The sequence below is a fragment of the Cervus elaphus genome, chromosome 14 (assembly GCF_910594005.1).
Source record: "Cervus elaphus chromosome 14, mCerEla1.1, whole genome shotgun sequence".
In the NCBI taxonomy this organism is placed as follows: domain Eukaryota; kingdom Metazoa; phylum Chordata; class Mammalia; order Artiodactyla; family Cervidae; genus Cervus; species Cervus elaphus.
The window spans coordinates 36,884,029-36,906,061 of NC_057828.1; the positions used below are offsets into that span (position 1 = coordinate 36,884,029).

Below are 22,033 nucleotides of genomic sequence, written 5' to 3' on the forward strand. Positions count from 1 at the left end.
GTGCAGTTCCTTTCTTAAAATCCTTTTTTGGCTCCTCATAAGTCTTTAAGAAAAAGTCCCAAGTTTTCAACATGGCATAAAAGATTCTTACATTTGATCCCAGCCTCTCAAGCTCATTTTTTTTTTTTTTTACTATTCTTATATATTATCTGTAAGAGGTAGACCAAAGTCACCGTGTATTTCCTGAATATGCCTTGCACTTTTATACTTATGTGCATTTAAATCTAATGTTTCCTTTGCCTGGGCTGTTTTTTCCTCCTTTAGCTTTCATTCAAGAATCATATCCTCTGTATAATTTCTCTCAGTATCTCTCCAACTCCAAAGACTTGTCTTTTCTTCTTTAATTCCATGGATGTATATATGTGTTTTAATATCTTTCATAATTAGCTGAATTATTTATTTACATTCCTGACTGACTTTCCCACTAAGCTGTGAATGCCCAGGGATTAATGATATGTGTATGGCTTGTATTTTTTCCATCTTTCTATTTCTGGTACAAACCTGATATTTAGTAAAAGACTCAACAGTTTGTAAAAAATTTAGAAAGTATTTGAAAGAAAACGTAATCTTCTACAACTTTATCATCAGGGAGAACCAGTATTAACATTTCCTATGTATATAAAGCAAATGATATTTCTTCTTAAAATGGTAGTAGGATATATATTTTACTATATAATTATCTTTTAAAAAGGAATAGTATACTGTGAATGTATTTCCAGGTCATAAGATATTTTAAATCATAATACTTAAGAATTGCCTTACATTTTGTTGTATGCAATGCCCTTATATTTGTACATTGGAGTTATTTTAAATTTTTAGAGTTATAAACAATCGCATGGTGCCTATTGAGGTCTTTTGGTAAAATCACAATAATGAAATGGTCCATCAAAGCACAGGTCTTAGTGACAGGGACCAAACTCCCAGAAACTTCTGAGATCCATATCCTCTTTCTGTCTGCCCCATTGGTTCTTGGGCCTTAGTATCAGGAGGAATGGAGGAATTTATATTGTTTAATTATAAACAAGGTAATGAGAAAGGAGTAAAAGAGAGTCTGAAATGAGTTGAGGAGAGGGTTTTGATGGCTTGGAGTGTGGCAGGAGTTAGTTGTATCTTCTTTGGCTTTGTTTTTGGAATAACTGCAAAAGACGTGGAAGAGGTTGAGAGTAAGCAAGATTTTTAGAAGGTTTTGTTACAGGTTTTGTACATACTCCAGATCTGGTGTATTTGAGAGGCTATATTAAAGATTCTAATGCTTTTAACTCCCCTCAGATTACAGGACAATCTTTCCTCTAAAGGCAAGGTATTGCTGAAGCTGACTTTCAGAGAGAGAAGGAGGATGCTGCTTTCTTCAATTCCTCCATATTTTTAAGACTATCAGCATATATTTTTTTCAAACTGTCTTCAAGAAAAAAGTACCAACTGAGATTATCATCACCAGTGGAGGAGTGTTCTTTTCTCTTTGAATTGACAGATAGATGAATAGCTGAATGAAGAAATGTGTATGGACAGATGGACAAACAGAGTATTTTGGAACCAATAAAAAGGAAAGCAGAACACTTTCTTGGCAGGCAGTTAACAAAACTGATCTGTCTAAAGTTATTGGTTCCATTTCAGATACTATTCATTAGGCAGCAAATGAACTAAACTCTGAGCAAGGACATCTGTTTTATGTAGGTGAGAACAGGGTTTATGAGGTACCTTATCTATCAGGGTAGCAAAAAATACTCAAAATGTTAGTCAGGCCTGTTAGAGAAATACAGATACATGAGTGAGATAGCTGAAAGAAAACTTGTTTGATGAGAGGAATTGGAACATAAGCAAAACTACAAAAGAAATTGAGGAAAGCTAGTCAAGTGAGATGAAAACTTGTCTCTAGCTATTGAGCAAATTCAAGATGACATCCGTGGTCACAAAGAAATTGACTTCACTTCTGTTTGTTCAAGGTGCTAGAAATCAGGATGGTAATACAGGTTTATCATACATAGGTTTTTGTGCCTGAGCAGTGGAAAACAAGAGTGAAGTAAATAGAGTTTTATTTATTTTAATATTAATGAAATAAAATAATAATAGTTCTTAAGCTATTTGCATGTTTTGTCTCATCAATATTTGCATAAAGTAAAAAGTATACACTTGAACCAACTATCAGTTCAGTTCAGTTCAGTCGCTCAGTCATGTCCGACTCTTTTCAACTCCATGGACTGCAGCACACCAGGCCTCCCTGTCCATCGCCAGCTCCCAGAGTTTACTCAAACTCATGTCCATTGAGTCGGTGATGCCATCCAACCATGTCATCTCCAACCAACATCCCCTTCTCTTGCCTTCAATCTTTCCCAGCATCTACTATATAGAGAACTATATATAGACCTTAACCAAAAATTATGAAACATTTGATGGTTTATACATGTCTAGAATATTTATTTTAGAGAAAGTGAAAATTCCGGGTGACATTTGATTTCTATGTTTATAAAGACTAGATTGAGAACAAAGCTAGTGACCTGTGAGGAAGGAAGTATGAAAAAGAAGCAGCAAAACTAGAGTTAAAAGACTTGGGGACCTAGTCTCAGCCCATGATGAAGAAACCAAGACCCAGAAAGGGTAAGACTTCCTGCACTTCCGGCAGATTGCAGCCTTTCCTGTGCTTCTCCTCACTGTCTTTTGCTGCTTCCATCCAACTGAACTGAGTGAAGAGTGAGGTGTGAGGCGTAAGGACCCTAGGGAGACAGGGCAGAAAACAGTGTCTAGGGTCAGTTTGGCATCAGGTTCATTTTGAGCCTATACATTTGTGACTGAATTTAACATCTATAGACGTGAGATATAACCTCTCATAGCATCAAGGTCAAGCAGTTTCAAAGGCAGTTTCATCAGTTTCATCGCCAGGCTCCTCTGTCCATGGAATTTTCCCAGCAAGAATACTGGAGTGAGTTGCCATTCCCTTCTTCAGGGAATCTTCCCAACCCAGGGATTGAACCTGCGTCTTCTGTGCCTCCTGTGTTGACAATCAGATTCTTTACCACTGAGCCACTCGGGAAGCCCCAATTTCACCAGTAGAGGCCACTAACAACTTGAGTACTGGGGGACAGGGCATAATTAACAATGGTAATTCATGGAAAATACGTCTCCTTGACCTGATGTTTTGAACTTTACCCTTTAAATAAGCTCTTGATGGAGAATTTTGGTGGGTCAAACAGTGGGGAAAAGGAGTTGCTTGTCAGCTAAGGAGACAAAAGAAATGCTTCAATATTGCCCTAAAATACATCTTCAAAGTGTGTGCTAGAACAATGGACACACACTATAATAGCAGGCAACAGCTAAGGCTGCTATTCTCAATAATCCTTACAGCTGAAACTCTAAACTTCAGTCAAAAAATGAGAGATCAGTAGCTGTAACTGTCACTGAAAACTCTGATCATTTCCACCATATTTGTAAACATTGAAAACAGTCACCTCAGCAGCAGCATTTCCAGATACCAAGAACCTGAATACATACACATCTTCAGGACACAGGTGCAATGGCCTTTCTTTTTACTTCTCTGGATTGTCATTTAGTGAAGAAAACAAGTCTCACTCTAACATAAACTCATGTGGCAGTTTTTTACCCTTAGGTTGAGTTAAGTTAGAATTGGAAAACTGTAAAACTCCTTCCAAATGGCAACCCACTCCAGTATTTCTGCCTGGAGAATCTGAAGAACAGAGGAGCCTAGTGGGCTATATAGTCCATGGGGTTGCAAAGAGTAAGACACGACTGAGTGACTAAACAATAACAAAACTCTTTTCAGCCTGAAAAGTAGAGATTGTTTTTTAAACCTTCTTCTTTTTTTTAATATTAGTCCTTCACAGTATTGCATTCATTATGACTCCACTCTGAAAAACCTTGTCTTTGTTTTACTTGCCCATAATTTCTAAGAGCACGATCCTCCACTTTGTTCTGAAAGCAAACTCATGCACACAAGATATTTTAGTGTGTTTGACAGTACAAGGCACTGGGATAACCATTATAAAAGAAAAGAGGGCAGGACCCAAAGATAAGAAAATATTTAGACTCATGAAGTTATAAAAGCTTCTATGGGGAATAAACTATGCATATCTACAAATTTGGGTGGCTCAGTGGTAAAGAATCCACCTGCTGGTGTAGGAGATGCAAGAGACACGGTTTCGATCCTTAGGTTGGGAAGATCCCCTGTAGAAGAAAGTGGCACCCCACTCCAGTATTCTTCCCTGGGAAATCCCATGGATGGAGGAGCTTGGCTGGCTGCAGTCCATTGGGTCACAAAAGAGTCAGACATGATTCAGCGACTAAACAATTATCTCCTTACAATTATTACATCTATAACTTTAACAGAATGCAGTCTGTGATAAAGGCAAGCAAAGTCCTGTGTGCATTCACAGGAGAAGTTCCACTCCCAGCTTCCAGGAGGTAATCCTGGAAGGGATTGGGAGCAGTGTTTCACACAGGAAGTAAAATAACTAAGTAAGTATAGTGATTTTTGTAAATAGATTAACATTCTTGAAAAACTGTTTTAACGTCTTTTCTCACTCTTTAATAGATAAACTTTAACCAGTTTATGACCATGGTTTACAATTTCTTTCACGTTTAGTTTCTCAAAGACTCCTTCATTGATCTATTGGTTCTTTCTGACCTCTTTGACTTAACATGTCTTCAAAGAACAGAAATCAATTGGTTAATCACAGAATCAGATGATCACTACATTAAAGCAAAGACAAATTCTTAAGAGTAATCTTTCACTAGGCAAGGTATCACTGGGGAAAAAAATCAGTTCACTATATTATTTGGACTTCTGAGTAAAGGTTCTCGGCTCTGTTGCAATTTCCCCCTTGGGGCCCAGAGAGAGCCTTTAGTGTATCAGCCTTTAATAATCAGAGATTCTAGTCTAAGGGACTAGGATCAGTCCATGGGGAGTAAGATAAGGGGAATGGTGAAACATACACACACATACAGACACACACACACAAGAAAGTAGATGGGCAAGAAAATAATTTTGTCCTTTATGTATTGAATTTAACCTTCTTGAATCACTCTATGTAATCAATATTTTTTTTAATTTCCTCAATATTCAGTCTTTCATCCAATTATGAAATTTCCTTTACCTTCTTATCATTAAGAAGAGTTTTTCATTCCTTTCATTCATTTATCTGTCAAATACTAAATAATGCCATTAAGCAATATTAGGTGTGGTTCCAGCCATGAGAGGCTATATCCTTGTAGGAATAGATGCATAATAAATAGCTTACCTACTTACCCCAAACAAATAAAGTATATGATTTCAGGTGCTGATAGGTAATATAAAAAACAAAAACATGGAAAAGATGAGGCCAGGCAGGTAGACAGACTCAGTTCCTATAGGGCCTTTGGTAAGGAGTTTAGATTTTACTTTATTTGTAGTGGAAGGTTTTAAGCAATGAATGGTAATTATCACACTAATGATTTAAAAGGTTGATTCTGGCTGTTGTGTGACTGCCTATGGATAAGAGTAGAAGCTGGGAGATCATTTAGGAGGAGGCTGCAGGAGTATGGATAAAGAATGATGATGGCCCTAACTAGCATGGTAGCAATGACCAGAATTGAAATATATTTTCATTATAGAGCCACCAAGGCTTATTGGTAGAATGAAAGAGGAATGGGGATTTTCGTAAAATGAAAAAAAAGAATCAGACATGATTCCTAAGTATGGACCTGAGCAATAAGGTGAATAGAATTCCTTTGCAGAGGAATTTTAGTTGCTTCTTAATATATGTGTATTAGTTCATGTCTCCCATTTTCTAGCACATGTATGTGTGCCCAGATAATGAAGTGGTTCGATGATGAAGAGTTCAAGTGTTATTCAGGGAGAAACCTGTGGATGACACCCACATTTTTATGCCTTCCAAAATCATATATCCAATCACATATTTGTTGTCTCCCCTAGCTCAGTTGACAAAGAATCCACCTGCAATGCAGAAGACCCCGGTTTGATTCCTGGGTGGGGAAGATCTCCTGGAGAAGGGAAAGACTACCCACTCCAGTATTCTTGGGCTTCTCTTATGGCTCAGCTGGTAAAAAAAAAAAAAAAAAAATCCACCTGCAATGCAGGTGATCTGGTTTCAATCCCTGGATTGGGAAGATCTCCTGGAGAAGGGAAAGGCTACCCACTTCAGTATTCTGGCCTGGAGAATCCAGGGGTCACAAAGAGTTGGACACGACTGAGTGACATTCACTGTCACTTGGATATCTAAGAGCCATTGTAAGAGATGTCACTGCTGCCACCCTAGTCCAAGTCTTAGACAAACACAACAGCCTCTTAACAGGTCTACCTGGTCTTGAAATTTTCCCACTTCTTCTCTATATAACAGCCTAAGGAATCTTAAAATCACGGCTTGCTTTCCTACTTAAAATCTTCCAATGGCTTTCCATTGTGTCTAGGATAAAATCTGTCTGCCTTGCACGCTAAGATCCTAGGACCTCTGGCTCTTTCACTCTCCCTAGCCTCAGTGTTTACTCCTTTCCAGTCTCATTCTTTGTGCCTTTCTGTCTGCTTCAAGAAAAGTGCTCAGCTCTTTATCTCCTCGTTGTTTCTCCACAGTCCTTCATCTACCCCAAATGCTCTTTCTGTAGCCCTTCACACGATGGCCTCCTTCTCATTTTTCAGGTCATTTATCTCCTCAGAAAAGCTGTCCCTGACCACACTCTATAAATGGATACCCTCAAGACCCTACAGCATTACCCTGCTTGAATTTCTTTGTGTAGTGCTTAGGCCTCACTGAACTTACTTTTATTCTCCATCGTCTTTCTCCTCCCTAAATGCTCATCACTATATTCCTAATACCTAAAACAATGTTGGCACATAGCTGGCACCCAACAGGATTTTGTTGACTCCATGAATTCACATTTTATGCAAAATTTTGATAGGAATGATTGGATTGAAGCCAGGTACAAAGTATGAAGAAATGAGGACATATGTCACATGCATTGGCCAACACAGCATGTGATAGTGAAGGAGGAATCAGAACAGGTTCCATCTTGAAAGCAGGACTCCATCTTGGGCTGGACTGTGGACTCTGAGCTATACGCCCAGTATCTATGGAAACGACATACCAACTGGAAAACCAGGCCTCCTTCTCGCTAAAAGAATACCATAACTATCTGTTGTAACCAAATAGAATCGTACATTCTATTATGCTTATTGAGGCATGACCACAGGCCTATTGATAATTATCCACTGTTAACTACCTAGGCTTAAGGCATATGAATCACGGGTTAACTGATTGTCAGGGAATTTGGGGAGGTAGGTTTGTGTACATACACTTAGTGTATATAAGGTTTTCACAAAAACTGGCCAGGGTCCTTGGCTAAGAGGAGACTCTCCCTTGGGCCCGCTGGTGTAAGAAACTGCATTCCACTATCTGCATTGTCCTTCTGAATGAGTTTGTTTCCCGAAACACATGGCTACAACAATAGCAAACCAGAAATGTTAGAACTGTCATCAAACTTTAGGGAAAACACAAAAAGGAAGGCAACACCCAAGTCAGAATTAGCACAAACTGTAAAACTCTATGTGTGCTACAAAATGTACTCATCTACATACAACCTAGAACAGTGTCTGGCACATCATTAGGCCCTCAGCAAATTTTCGCAGAGTAAATGAAATAAATGAATACCTATGATCTAAAAGCATGCACATGATTAAGCCAAAGGCAAAGCCAAAATGATTAAACTTTAACTAATGGGGATATTTTGATTCCAAAATAGTTGTTCTGCTAAGGGAGGGGGAAATACAGTTTCACTGAGGCAGCCCCACGTTAAGTAGAACTAGCTTTCATATAATAACAGTGGAAGCAGAGAGGAGACACCCCCTCCCCTCTTCTTGTTAGATGTGGGGCCATCTCAGCCCATTCATCTCACCTGCTCTATGCCTCACTCCACCAACTTAGGACCAGCTCCACTGGACCAGCCAGATAGGGTGACTGAATAAGTATTACTCCCACTTACTCAAATAACTGGTGAACATTCAATGTGATAATGCTGCATTAACTTCATGTTTCTTGTCACTTTTATTCTTACTAGACAGTACAAACTGAGTTATTAACCAAAGCGGCAAATGTTTTGATTAAAATGACTATTTACATTAATATTTTTTTTAACACATAGTCTATTTGGGGATTAATCAAATTCAATTTGCTTTATTTTCTATTTTGAAAAATGCTGTACAGAAAAAACAAGGGAAAATGGACACCTTTGTTTTTAATGGAAATAAGATAGCTCTTTTAGGAAAGAGCAAACTAAACTAACACCACATTTTAAAAAGGTGTATTTAAATATCAGAAAAGTTTCAAAAGAAAGTGAACAATCCTTACAAGTGATTAATAATATCAAGATAAGTGAAATAGGTGAGGAAGATTAGAGGTATAATATCTTTATACGACAACAAAGGTGGTCAAAAAGTAGAAACTAACAGTTGTAATATAAATAAGCACCGCAGATGTAACATGTAATTAACGCCACTGTATGTTGTATATGAAAGTTGTTAAAAGAGTAAATCCTTATAGTTCCCATTACAAGGAAAAAATATGTTTTCTTTTTCTGCTATTTTATATCTGTCTGCAATGAGAAGTACTCACTAAACTTATTGTGGGAATCATCTTATAATGTATGTAAGTGAAATCATTATGCTGTACACTTGAAACTTATGGAGTGCTCTATGTCAATAATACCGCAGTAAAATTGATAGAAAAAATATTAATAAAAGCAATTAATCTCTGATAAAAAAGCAAAAAAGTAATGATAATATAATACCACTACCAGGAATAATATATCCAAATAGATTCTTACCAAGCCACCACCAATGACAGCTATATTTTTCCTTTGAATATCAGAAGAATCCATCACTGCTGAAGTGTTTTTCATAGCTGTTGCAGCTCTTGTCGTAGAGAAAACTGTCTCCTATACGCTGACTTCCCTTGGTCGGTCTTTGCCTGAAGCCCTGCATTTGTGAGCCAGCAACAGCATTTGAGCAGGGCTGTTTCTCCTTGAACTTAGAAGGTAGCATTTAACCCATTAGTTGCCGGAAGGACAATCAGCTCAACTTTAGGAAAAAGGGAATTCGTTGCAATAGCTAAATTTTGAAAAATCCAGCCACGTGAAGACTGAACACTCTCCTATGTGTAAGACAGAATTTTTAAAGCACAAGTTTTGTGGCTTTTCTTCTTCCTTTTTTATAGTATGTATTCTTAGTTTCATTTTCAACCATGACTAACCCATGAATGAAACTTCCCGGATCTGGTGTCCCAGAGTATGGCGTGGTTTCCCAATTGTTCTGTGGATTATTCTTGTTATTAAGACTGGTCAGGAATTTTACCTAAAGGATTGTCTTTAACTGACTCTACCACGGAAAACATTTTTCATACTCTGAATATTCTCCTGAGCAAGATTTTGAATTACAAAACTGACAATACTTCCTTTTTTGTATCAAATGCTAGAAACGTTAGAATCTAATTTGTGTATTAATCCTAGGGGAAATGGTTAATATTATGCTTTTTGTAAATTCATTCATTGCTTCATACTGTCTCTTCAGTTCTTTGTTTTCTTTCGCTCTGTTTTAAATGTATATTTTAAATTTCTGTGCATATTTTTGAATTGGAGGGTTTTTTAAAAAAACAGAACATGACAGGTAAAATAAAGTAAGAATGTAAATGAAGATGCTGCTTAACTTCCTGGTGAGAGCAGGGAGACTTCAGACTGGTTTTTCTCTGATGAGGAACTAGAGTTCACCATCATTCGATAGTGACCTCTTGTGGATAAGTATAATCAGTGTTGTTGTTGGGAATTTTTTTTCTTTTTTTTTTAGGAATTTTTATTTATTTATTTAAAATAGTTAATGAGCTTCCCATGTGGCAGTGGTAAAGAATCCGCCTGCAATGCAGGAGATATAGAAAACAGGAGTTTGATCCCTGGGTTGGGAAGATCCCCTAGAGTAGGAAATGGCAACCCACTCCAGTATTCTTGCCTGGAAAATTCCATGAACAGAGGACCCAGGCAGGATACAGTCCATGGGGTTGCAAAGAGTGGCAGGATAGAGTCCATGGGTCACAAAGAGTGAGACATGACTGAGCACACACACACACACACAGTATAGCTAATACATTTACATGGTGTGAATTACAAAAAGTACAAAAGGGTATACAATGAATAGACGTTTTTCTTCTAATCTTGTCCCTTGGCCACCTATTTTTCCTGAGATAACCACTGTTTTTTATTCCCTCTTCTTTTATGAATACCTGCTTTCTCTCTCTCTCTGTCCCTCCCTCATACCTCCTTCCTTTTTTTTCATAAATAGTAGCCAATTTTATACACTTTTCCACACTCCAGGTTTTCATTTACAACATAAACTCAAGAATTATTTAATGTCAGTATACAGAGAACTGTTTCATTTGTTTTTTAACATTGTGGAATACAACACCAAAAACTAAAGCACGTAAAACCCAAGTATACAGTCCAATAACTTATTGTAAAGCAAGTACTCATGTATTTACCACTCAGGCTATGAAAAAAAAAAAATTGCCAGGGCCCCAAAAGTCTACACATGTCCATTGCCAAAAGTCTCTTCACAGAGGTAATCGCCGTTCATACAAGCAACCTTATAATCCTTTAGTTTTGGACTTCCCTGGTGGTTCAGAGGTTAAGAATCTGCCTGCCATGCAGGGGACACGGGTTCAATCCCCGGTCCGGGAAGATTCCACATGCCTCAGGGCAACTAAGCCCATGTACCACAGCTACTGAGTCTGCACTCTAGAGCCCACTAGCCGCAACTACTGAGGCCACACGCTGCAACTACTGAAGCCTGCACGCCCTAGAGCCTGTGATCTGCAACAGGAGAAGCCACCGCAATGAGAAGCATGTACACGGCAACCAGAAAGTAGCCCCTGCTCACTGCAACTAGAGAAAAGTCCGTGCACAGCAACAAAGACCCAGGGCAGCCAAAAATAAATAAATAAACGTTAGTTTCGTTTTGCCTCTTTGCCTCTTTTTAAGCTTTACTGTAATGAATTTATGCTGTTTTTTTTTTTCTTTGAAATTTGCTTCTTTTCCTCAATATTTTACTAATCTGTTATTCCAAGGTGTTCTAATTCACTTGTTTTCATTTATCCATTCTATTGCTGATGGACATTTGGGTGTTCCCAGTTTTTCAATATTGGGTGGCCAGAAAACTTATTAGGGCTTTTCCATAAGTCGTTACAGAAAAACCCAAACGAACTTTATGGCCAACCCAATATTTTGAATAATGCTGCTATGATCAACCTTGGATATATTAGTACAATGTGGTGCACATACATAAGAACATGTATATTAGTACACTGTAGTACACACACATGAGCAACTATATTAGTACACTGTAGTACACACACATGAGCATGTATATTAGTACACTGTAGTACACACACACATGAGCATGTATATTAGTACACTGTAGTACACACACATGAGCATGTATATTAGTACACTGTAGTACACACACACATGAGCATGTATATTAGTACACTGTAGTACACACACATGAGCATGTATATTAGTACACTGTAGTACACACACATGAGCATGTATATTAGTACACTGTAGTACACACACATGAGCATGTATATTAGTACACTGTAGTACACACACACATGAGCATGTATATTAGTACACTGTAGTACACACACATGAGCATGTATATTAGTACACTGTAGTACACACACACATGAGCATGTATATTAGTACACTGTAGTACACACACACATGAGCATGTATATTAGTACACTGTAGTACACACACATGAGCAACTATATTAGTACACTGTAGTACACACACGTGAGCATGTATATTAGTACACTGTAGTACACACACACATGAGCGTATATATTAGTACACTGTAGTACACACACACATGAGCATGTATATTAGTACACTGTAGTACACACACATGAGCAACTATATTAGTACACTGTAGTACACACACATGAGCATGTATATTAGCACAGGGTAGTGCACATACACATGAGCATGTATTTTAACACAACGTAGTGTGCACACATATGAACTTGTATATTAGTACAGTGTAGTGTGCATACACATGAGCATGTATATTAGTACAGTGTAGTGTGCATACATATGAGCTTGTATATTAGTACACTGTAGTACACACACACATGAGCATGTATATTAGTACACTGTAGTATACACACACATGAGCATGTATATTAGTACACTGTAGTATACACACACATGAGCATGTATATTAGTACACTGTAGTACACACACATGAGCATGTATATTAGTACACTGTAGTACACACACACATGAGCATGTATATTAGTACACTGTAGTACACACACATGAGCATGTATATTAGTACACTGTAGTACACACACACATGAGCATGTATATTAGTACACTGTAGTACACACACATGAGCATGTATATTAGTACACTGTAGTACACACACACATGAGCATGTATATTAGTACACTGTAGTACACACACATGAGCAACTATATTAGTACACTGTAGTACACACACATGAGCATGTATATTAGTACACGGTAGTACACACACACATGAGCATGTATATTAGTACACTGTAGTACACACACACATGAGCATGTATATTAGTACACTGTAGTACACACACATGAGCAACTATATTAGTACACGGTAGTACACACACACATGAGCGTATATATTAGTACACTGTAGTACACACACATGAGCATGTATATTAGTACACTGTAGTACACACACATGAGCATGTATATTAGTACACTGTAGTACACACACATGAGCATGTATATTAGTACACTGTAGTACACACCCATGAGCATGTATATTAGCACAGGGTAGTGCACATACACATGAGCATGTATTTTAACACAATGTAGTGTGCACACATATGAACTTGTATATTAGTACAGTGTAGTGTGCATACACATGAGCATGTATATTAGTACAGTGTAGTGTGCATACATATGAGCTTGTATATTAGTACAAAGTAGTTCACATATATATGAGCATGTATTTTAGTACAACATAGTGTGCATACATATGAGCTTGTATATTAGTACACTGTAGTGTGCATACATATGAGCTTGGATATTAGTACACTGTAGTGTGCATACATATGAGCTTGTATATTAGTACAGTGTAGCGCACACACATATGAGCATGTATAGGAACTATATACTGGTTATGCTTATTTTTAACTTTCTGAAAGAAAGTTATGTTCCAAAGCATTTTACTTTTACTTGACAGTGTACAGAAATTTCTCTTCTGCTACCTCCTCATCAACATGTATATTGTTGGTACATCCAGTACTTGCTGGTGGATGTGTACTCTATCCCACTATCATTTTCATTTGCATTCTTTGATTATAAATAAAGGTGGGCACCTCATTCACATTTGCTTTTCTTCCTCTGTGTACTGCTCAATTTTCATTTGGGTTGTCTTTTTTTTTAACTGACACTGGATATGAGTTTTATTCTTTATATATATTGCAAATAACTTCTTCCACTCTCTGGCTTGCCTTTTTGCTTTCTTAGTGATGCCTTTTGATGAAAGATATTCTGAATTTTAGCATATCAAATGTACCAACCTTTTCCTTTATAGGTTTGTTTTGATGGTTATTTATTTGGGTTTAGGAAGTCATGTTACCTAATTTACGTATGACTATTTTAAACTGAGTGCTCAAAACTATATTAAAAAAAAAAAAACTGTGGGAGGGAAATCAAGAAGGCATAACAGAAGGATGTAGATCTTATCACTTCCCACGAAAGCATCAAAAATACATCTACATGTGGAACAATTCTCACAGAATCCCTACTGAATGCTGGCAGAGGAGCTCATACAACCAAAGCTACAAGACAGGTTACAGTGTAACTAGGTAGGATGAAAGAAAGAAGCAAAGGATTGGTAGGGAACCAGCATCCCCAAAGGGGAGCTGTGAAAGAGGGAAGTTTCCCTTACCTTAGGAACACCCTTCAGAGGCTGAGATGACAGGATAGATTGGGAGCTTCAGAGGCTCAGAGCAGAGCGTAGCCGCCAGACTGTCACAGGCAGAAAGGAGAAAGACAAGCACAGTCCTGGCCACCCCGCTGCGCTCCCCAGTCCGAGGTGCAAGTCTGCTGGTGTGCTTGAGCTGGGTGCTAAAATCTGAGCTTCAGCAGACAGACCAGGGGAGAGGACTGGGGATTGCTCCATGGAAACAGCTTCAAGGGGCTGGAGTATAGTCCAAGAAGCAACCAAGGGTGTAGACGGGCCAGGCCCTGGTCCATCAGAGAAGCCCTATCGTTAACACAAGCATAAAAGGAGGGACATGGCCCCACCATAACAGCCTCACTTTCAGCATGCTCACTGAAAGCAAGGCTCCAGTGTGCAGGCAATGGTGGGTTGTCCACAAGCGGAGGCGGGGCTGAAATCTGAGCCTACGCCCAGGGGCTGCATAATTTAGGAAGAAGGACTGACTGAAATCTGAGCCATGGCCCAGAAGCTGTGATCCAGATTTACACCATCAGTGGCCAATTTGGGAGCTCAGTATCTGATGAACTTCCGAGTGGGTTATTAGTGCTCCCACAGCTGGGGTGGGTCCCATGGTAGCAGCTGCGGTCTTTGTGGGTGGGCACCTGCAGAGGCGGGGCTGGGACTGAAATGATTCCGTAGTCCCCATAGCAGATGTAAGTGCACAACTATAGTGGTCCCAAAGCATGACTACAGGGAATCTGTACTGATGAATCTGCACTGGCCACTTTGTGAGCACAGTGCCTGAAGGACACCCAGGCCAATCACCTGCATTCCCCTGATAGAGATGGGTCTGAGGGCAGTGTCAAAAACCAACCGTGTACTTTGCGAGCCCGCACAATGGGTGACAGATGACACCATAGTGTACACTTCATGGGGGACAGCTCCTGTGAAGGGATACCCAGTGGCTCTTCTACTGGAAGAGAAAGTCAGTTTCCCAAGACAATAGAAATGAAACACAAAAATAAAGGAACGTGATCAAACCAAACTTTAGAGCTTTTGCACGGCAAAGGAAATGAAGCGATAGGGAATATGAGAAAGTATTTGCAAACAATGTGACCAACAAGGGCTTAATTTCCAAAACATTCAAACAGCTCATAATGGGTTGGCCAGAAAGTTAGCAAATACAAACTACTATATATAAAATAGATAAACAGTAAGTTCCTACTGTGTAGCACAGGGAACTATTTGCAATATCCTATAAAAATCCAGTAGTGGAAAATAGTACAAAAAGTAATAGACATATGTATAACTGAATCACTTTGCTATACACTAGAAACTAACATTACATTGTAAATGGTTATACTTCAAAAAAAAAAAGAAATGACTTGAAAAAAAGAAAAAAGACTGCAGTAGTTTGAGGCTTAAGCTAGCAGTACATTAACTTAGACGGTTTTTATTTTTGCTTCTGCCTTGTGCCTGTAGATGATTTCACACTCATTTGGTGTGTAGAATTAGCAAGGTCTGTCTGTTTCTAAAATGGTTGTTCCATTGGTGTCTGCATGTCCCATATGACACTAAACAAGTGATCTTCATCTTTATGCTCTCTTTCAGCCTAGGAATTGAATAACTTTTTTCCATAACATGTCATGTGCTTATTTTGAATGTTATTTATCTGAAAGACAAATCCTATGGAAGTATTCATTGGCAGTTTAGTCACAGATAAAATAGCCTGAAATTTACATATAATTGTCTGCTTGATAACTGCAAACTTTTTCTCTTCTACTCAAAAATATCTGATAGGATATTATTACCCGAGTAACATTCTGTCTGCTTCAGTTATTTTTAAAAAGTTTTTAAAAATTTCAAACCCTGACTCTATATATGACATTGTTGACCCACTCCACAAATGATCTAGTTAAAACAATGTGTTAACACATTAAGATTGACTATGAGGATCAACATTATGAGTGGATCAAACTTACCAGGTCTGAGCCAAAGAACCATACATCAAGAAAGTAGATTATGTAAGAGATTAATAATGAATCATGTGGTTCTATGCAATCTACAACAAAGGCTAGTGGACTGATAGGCAATGATCATTATTACTTTAATTACTGTACTGGCAAGATTCTGGTCTTATTTCAGTTCACTCTCAGTAGAATAGGTAAAACTATTTTGTATTATTGCCTCCCAGGAATTTCCTCAGTCCCCATATCAGGGAGAATCAATATTACTGTTTCTCCAATTAGGTGACAATTTTCAAGACTCATCTTGCCTTTCCTTTTCTTTTTTTGAAAATACAAATCTAAATGAAATTTGAATTATAAAGTAGCTACATTTTATAAGACCTGAATAATGTGGATTTGATGTTCTTTGGGTTGGAGGAGATTGAAAGAGAAAATTAACTTTTTGTATTAGGTTTGACAGGAGAAAACAGATCTGAGTAGAATAACATAGTCAATAACTTTATAAATTGAAGGATAGCATGAGGTCCCTGGGTGTCTGTGAGAGAAAGGGCACCAAAAGCTTGTAAAAAGTTTAACTATTACAAAGCTACAATTTCAACCTTGGCTACTTGTCTTTCTAGTCTTCCTAAAAATCTAGTAGAAAGAGTTGCTTCAGGGAACGGGGATCAGAATGGGGAACACATGTAAATCCATGGCTGATTCATGTCAATGTATGGCAAAAACCACTACAATATTGTAAAGTAATTAGCCTCCAACTAATAAAAATAAATGAAAAAAAAAAAGAGTTGCTTCAGAGGGGCTTCAGGAAAGTTAAAGATGACCACATTCCTTTTCTCTGGAAGATTTTTTTGAGGAAAAAAAGAAATTAATAAATTTGTTTTCCTCCTCCTCTGAGCCTGAAGAATGTGAGGCTGTGGGATAAGGAATTTATGGGGTAACTATTGTGTCAGGAGCAGCTGCATTTCACCCTCATTGGGATTTGATTATTTGTTAATCCTTTAATCAGGTCCTTTTCCAACAGAATGGCTCCAAGAGGGGCATACTGTAAAGTATGTTTACTTTACAGGAGACACTGAATATTTTCATGTTTCTCTACATTTAAGTTTTTTAAAATCTGCATTATTGGGAGTAATAAAAGTTTATAAAAATTAAAATTTAGTAGAGATTAATTAGTACAATATTCGCTCTGTTGTTTTCATCATTGCTAAACTGTTGAAGTTGAAAGAATATGGTCTCACTTTGTTTGATGAACTCTGCTTGCTCAATAATTGTTTATTCATTTCACCAGGTCTTTGGCACTTGCAGCTCTGTTTTCTGTTATCTTTGCAGGGCTGGCTCTGAGTGTTTAGGTCCAAAAAGAAAAAAGGTGTAGGGAATGAATGTGCTTAGTCACTACAGTCGTGTCCGACTCTTTGTGACCCAGTGGACGGTAACTGCCAGGCTCCTCTCTCCATGGAATTCTTTAGGCAAGATTACTGGAGTGGATAGCCACTCCAGGGGATCTTCCTGACACAGGGATCGAACCCGTGTCTCCAGCATTGCAAGCAGATTCTTTACCACTGAGCCACTGGGGAAGCCCAGGGATGAATAGAAACGGAAATAAATATTAAATTAAGAATGGATCTAATACTCTATAAAGTGCCATAAATGTAGGTGTGTGGTTAACTCAATACTTTCTACTTGAGGTCGCTAAAAAGACTTTTTTTTTAAAACAGGAGAAAAAGGAAAGATCATCTAAGACAGAGCTCTGAGGCACTTCCTCATCTTCCAGTGAAGAGCTAACAAAGAATAGTTATGAAGGAATAACTAGAGGGAGATTCAATGTTGCAAGATCAGGAAAGAGATTTCCAAAGGGGAGGCGAGTCAATGGAATCACTGATGCAGAAAATATAGGATATTGTCTATCGGATTTGTGTTGCAGCAAAAAAGAAATGAAGTTTTTCCTCTCTTGAGAACAAGTAAAGAGAACAAAGAACAGGAAAAATGAGCCTGAAAGAGTTGATCAATCTTAGTTTTTCAACTTACTAATCTGCAGTGTCGGTAACTAGATTTGTCCTTCACAAAGTTACCCTATCACCCCCCGCCACACTGTGTAAATTATATCCTGCACCTGGTGTTTATTCTCCCTGAACTCTTTTGCAACAACAACAAAAAAACAAACCTTATAGCTGTTTGTATTTCAGAAAGAGGGTTGCAGGTCAATAATCCAGAGACAAATGAACACAGCTGACGCCAGCTGAGACTGTTTTGAAACAATGCAGAAAGAAGGATGTAAGACCTTCATTAGTTTGAGTCTTATCATTAATCTACCCCAATGAGTCCCAGTCTATATAGCCTCTTTTAATCCCCCTAGGTGAGTGGGGCAGAGTTCTTGAACTGTTAGTCTCCTGTGTTCTCCCACTTGCCTGGCAAAAGGAATAAAGCCACACTTTCTATTTCTGTCAAACTCTGTCTGCTTATTTCTATTCAGCATCAATGGACAGGGAGTCAGGGTTTTGACAGCATTTGTAACTTGGTGGTCCTTGGTGAACCTAACAAGAGCAGTATCAGTGGGGTAACGTGAACTGAAGGTCAGTCAGTCAGTTCAGTCGCTCAGTTGTGTCCGACTCTTTGCACCCCATGAATCGCAGCACGCCAGTCCTCGCTGTCCATCACAAACTCCCGGAGTTTGCTCAAACTCATGCCCATCGAGTCGGTGATGCCATCCACCCATCTCATCCTCTGTCGTCCCCTTCTCCTCCTGCCCCCAATCCCTCCCAGCATCAGGGTCTTTTCCAACGAATCAACTCTTCGCACGAGGTGGCCAAAGTATTGGAGTTTCAGCTTCAGCATCAATCCTTCCAATGAACACCCAAGACTGATCTCCTTTAAGATGGACTGGTTGGAACTGAAGGTAGACTGTAGTAAACTGATGAGAAAATGAGAGGAGAAGAATGAAGATGGTGAGCGAATATGCCCTAGGAATGGAGAGGTAGTTGAAGCAGAATGCAAAGTTGAGGCAGTTTCGTTTTGCTTTGTTTTTAAACATGGGAGATAATACAGAAAATTTACAGTATTCATTTACGGCAATGGTTCAAGAAAGAGAGATAAACTGTTACCAAATCCCAGTCCCCTCTGCTTGCTACTCTACAGGCGAATAAATCTGAGAGACCAGGTGTTGAGGCAAGAAATAGGACTTTATTCAGAAAGCCAGCTGACCAAGAAGATTGCAGACTAATGTCTCAAAATAACCATCTTATTGCGGTATAGATGACAGGTTCTTTTATAGAACAGAGATGGGGGCGAGGAAGGAGGTGAGGTGAGGAGGTAGAGTGTAAAAGGCCATTAATCTTACAAATATCTCCTGGAATGGCAAGCCTCAGGGAGGAGATGAGTTAATTTCTTCCTTTCTGGGAGACAGCAATAGGTGGACACGGTCCTGAACAAAGGCATTTTGGTTAAACATTCAGGCAGAGGAGCAGGGTTCCCCAAGGCCGGCCATTAGGTATGAACAGTGTCTTTTTAGAGATCAAAAGCAATGGGAAGCAAGGTTAAAGTAAAAGAAACAGATCCGACATGAAGTCAGTTCTTCCCTGTAACAAAAGTGATGATGTAGGAAGAAGAGTGTCAGTAGGTTGGCTTTATTGTGCACAGGCAAGCAGACCCAAGTTTGCTTTGGTAAAAGTTTTACAGTTATGTGAGTTCATCTGGGGTGGATATCCAAGAATGCTCACTCACATGGCTGAGAATTGATGGTAAGTGTCAGCTGGGAGCTCTGCTAAGCTGTTGACTAGAATGCCTGCTTGTATAGCACAACTGTTTCAGGGCAGTCACAGTTTTTACTGGTGAATGACTTAGCACGGAGTAGTTGTCTCAAGAGAATCACAGGGAAGTAGCACAGGCTTTTCTGACCTACTTTCAGCAGTCACTTTTCTCAGATTCTATTGGCTATCAGTGAGTCATAAGACCTGCCTATTGAAGGAGACAATACCATTTAGACTCACGTGTGAAAAAGTCACACTGAGAAAAAGCAAATGGGATGGCAGATATTGTTGTTGGAAAATAAACTTTGCCATACACATTTTTAAAATTATTTTTAATCATTCTTCAGTGTCGTGTTCCATTTCCTGAGGAATATTAATAATGATACAAAAAACAAACCCCACAATGTGTGTGCAAAATAATAAAGATTGTGGGCTAGTTGGATGATCTTGGGCAACAATTTTCTTTTCTATAAGTATGAATAATAATAGGACCTACCTCATAAGGTTGTTCTGAGTGTTAAAAGATTTTATAACATATAACATCTAGAAAATTTTCTAAATCATAACATGTATCAGTAGGTGATTGCTGCTGCTGCTGCTAAGTCACGTCAGTCTGTGTCCCACTCTGTGCGACCCCATAGACGGCAGCCCACCAGGCTCCGCCGTCCCTGGGATTCTCCAGGCAAGAACACTGGAGTGGGTTGCCATTGCCTTCTCCAGTGCATGAAAGTGAAAAGTGAAAGTGAAGTCTAAAAGAGATTAAAACAGCCCATTTACAAAACATCTGTCAGTTAACATTAAGTCAAACTGTATCATGGAAACAGAAGATATCCTCAAAATAAAAAAGAATTATCTAAAATAAAATGAGAAACATATATCAGGCAAATAATAAGTAATATAAAACTGGCATAGAAATCAATATTTTAAAAAAATTCTAAATAACAGGTAACAGAAATAGTGATGCTACCCAATGAAGAGAGACAACCTATAAAGAAATCATTGAAGCATTGTATATAGTAGCAAAAAATTACTGTTCATTAAGGAACTGCATAAAAAGCTTTATATTCATTCAATGAAATATTGTTAAAAAGATTATTAAGAAATTGTGATAATATGTGCTAAATACAAGGCATGGAATACTATTAAGTAAAAAGATAATGGCTAGATGTTAAAAATAGAATTCAGGTATAGAACAGGTATATTCAGGTTAAATTTTTAAAAGCTTTGTTTGCATACCAATATGCAAACCAAAAAAATACACTGGTGAGTATGACATCAAAATAAGAATAGTTTCTCCGGAGATGTGGAAGAAAATGCCACTCCACTATTTGTAATTTATTTTATTTTACAAAGAGTATGAATTAACATCAAAATGTTAGCATTTCCTAGGGAAGGATAGTAACTTTAAGTGCTTATTTCTGTAGCTTTCGTCAAACGGATGACAAAACTAACAACACTCTCCTCATACTAAACTTTGGTGTGTTGTCTTTTTGTTTAGTATGGTGGAAAGCATAAACATATGGGGTGGATGGTTCATTGTTTTCTAAAACCATTCCACTATCTTTTATCCTGACCTTCTAACTTCTAAATAAATCTTCATCTATTTGAAGGAAGGAGAAGATACTGAAACACAAAAAGTTGGTGGTGGTGGGCTTCTGCAACGTTTCAATGTTTAGATGGTAGTTCAACTATTACCCTCGCTCATTTAAATTTTCAAATTTTAAATATGTACCAATCAAGTTCATAAGCAACAAAATAACATAAACAGTGTTACCAAGAGGTTTGATAGAGACGAGACTAACTCTAGTAAGCTTGGCTTTGCAGGTTCTGAACCTTTGACTCCTGGACATCATCCAAGGGTTCTCTTTCTTGATTAACTGTCACCTGGTTTCAAGCAATTCAAAGAGACAAAAAAAGAAAAAAATTGTGGTTTCAATGCAATTTTATATCTGTTCCTACTCTTCTATCATGATCTATAACAATGACACACCTTTAATTTGAAAACATATGTTATCAATGCAAAAGACTAGAAGAGCCTGAATGTAAACAATAAAAATTCTGAAATCACCTATGACTATGGACATCTTCAACACTATATTTAAAATTAGAGTTCTTAGAGTACCTATTCAGAAGAGAAAGGAAACTGTACAAGACAAGTTAGACGACCTGAGTAATCAGTGTTGGTTTTTTATACATAATTATTATTTCATTCTCTATACTTCGTTTTCTAAAATTTCTATACGGAAGATGTAACCTGGAACAGGTGAAAATAGAGCAAATAGAACATGTATTGAGTGATTACATGGTAGATAAATGACCCAGGGATCGAACCCGGGTCTCCAC

At 38.1% G+C, this 22,033-nt stretch overlaps 1 protein-coding gene across 1 annotated transcript in view; it reads right to left on the bottom strand.

Moving 5' to 3' along the window:
• KMO (kynurenine 3-monooxygenase) overlaps window positions 1–9,130 on the bottom strand; it is a 63,098-nt gene extending 53,968 nt beyond the window's left edge. Inside the window, 1 exon segment of the mRNA XM_043923551.1 lies at window positions 8,824–9,130. Within this exon segment, the coding sequence (XP_043779486.1) occupies window positions 8,824–8,898 (75 nt within the window). The 5' untranslated portion in view covers window positions 8,899–9,130.
• Between the last annotated feature and the right edge of the window lie 12,903 nt (window positions 9,131–22,033).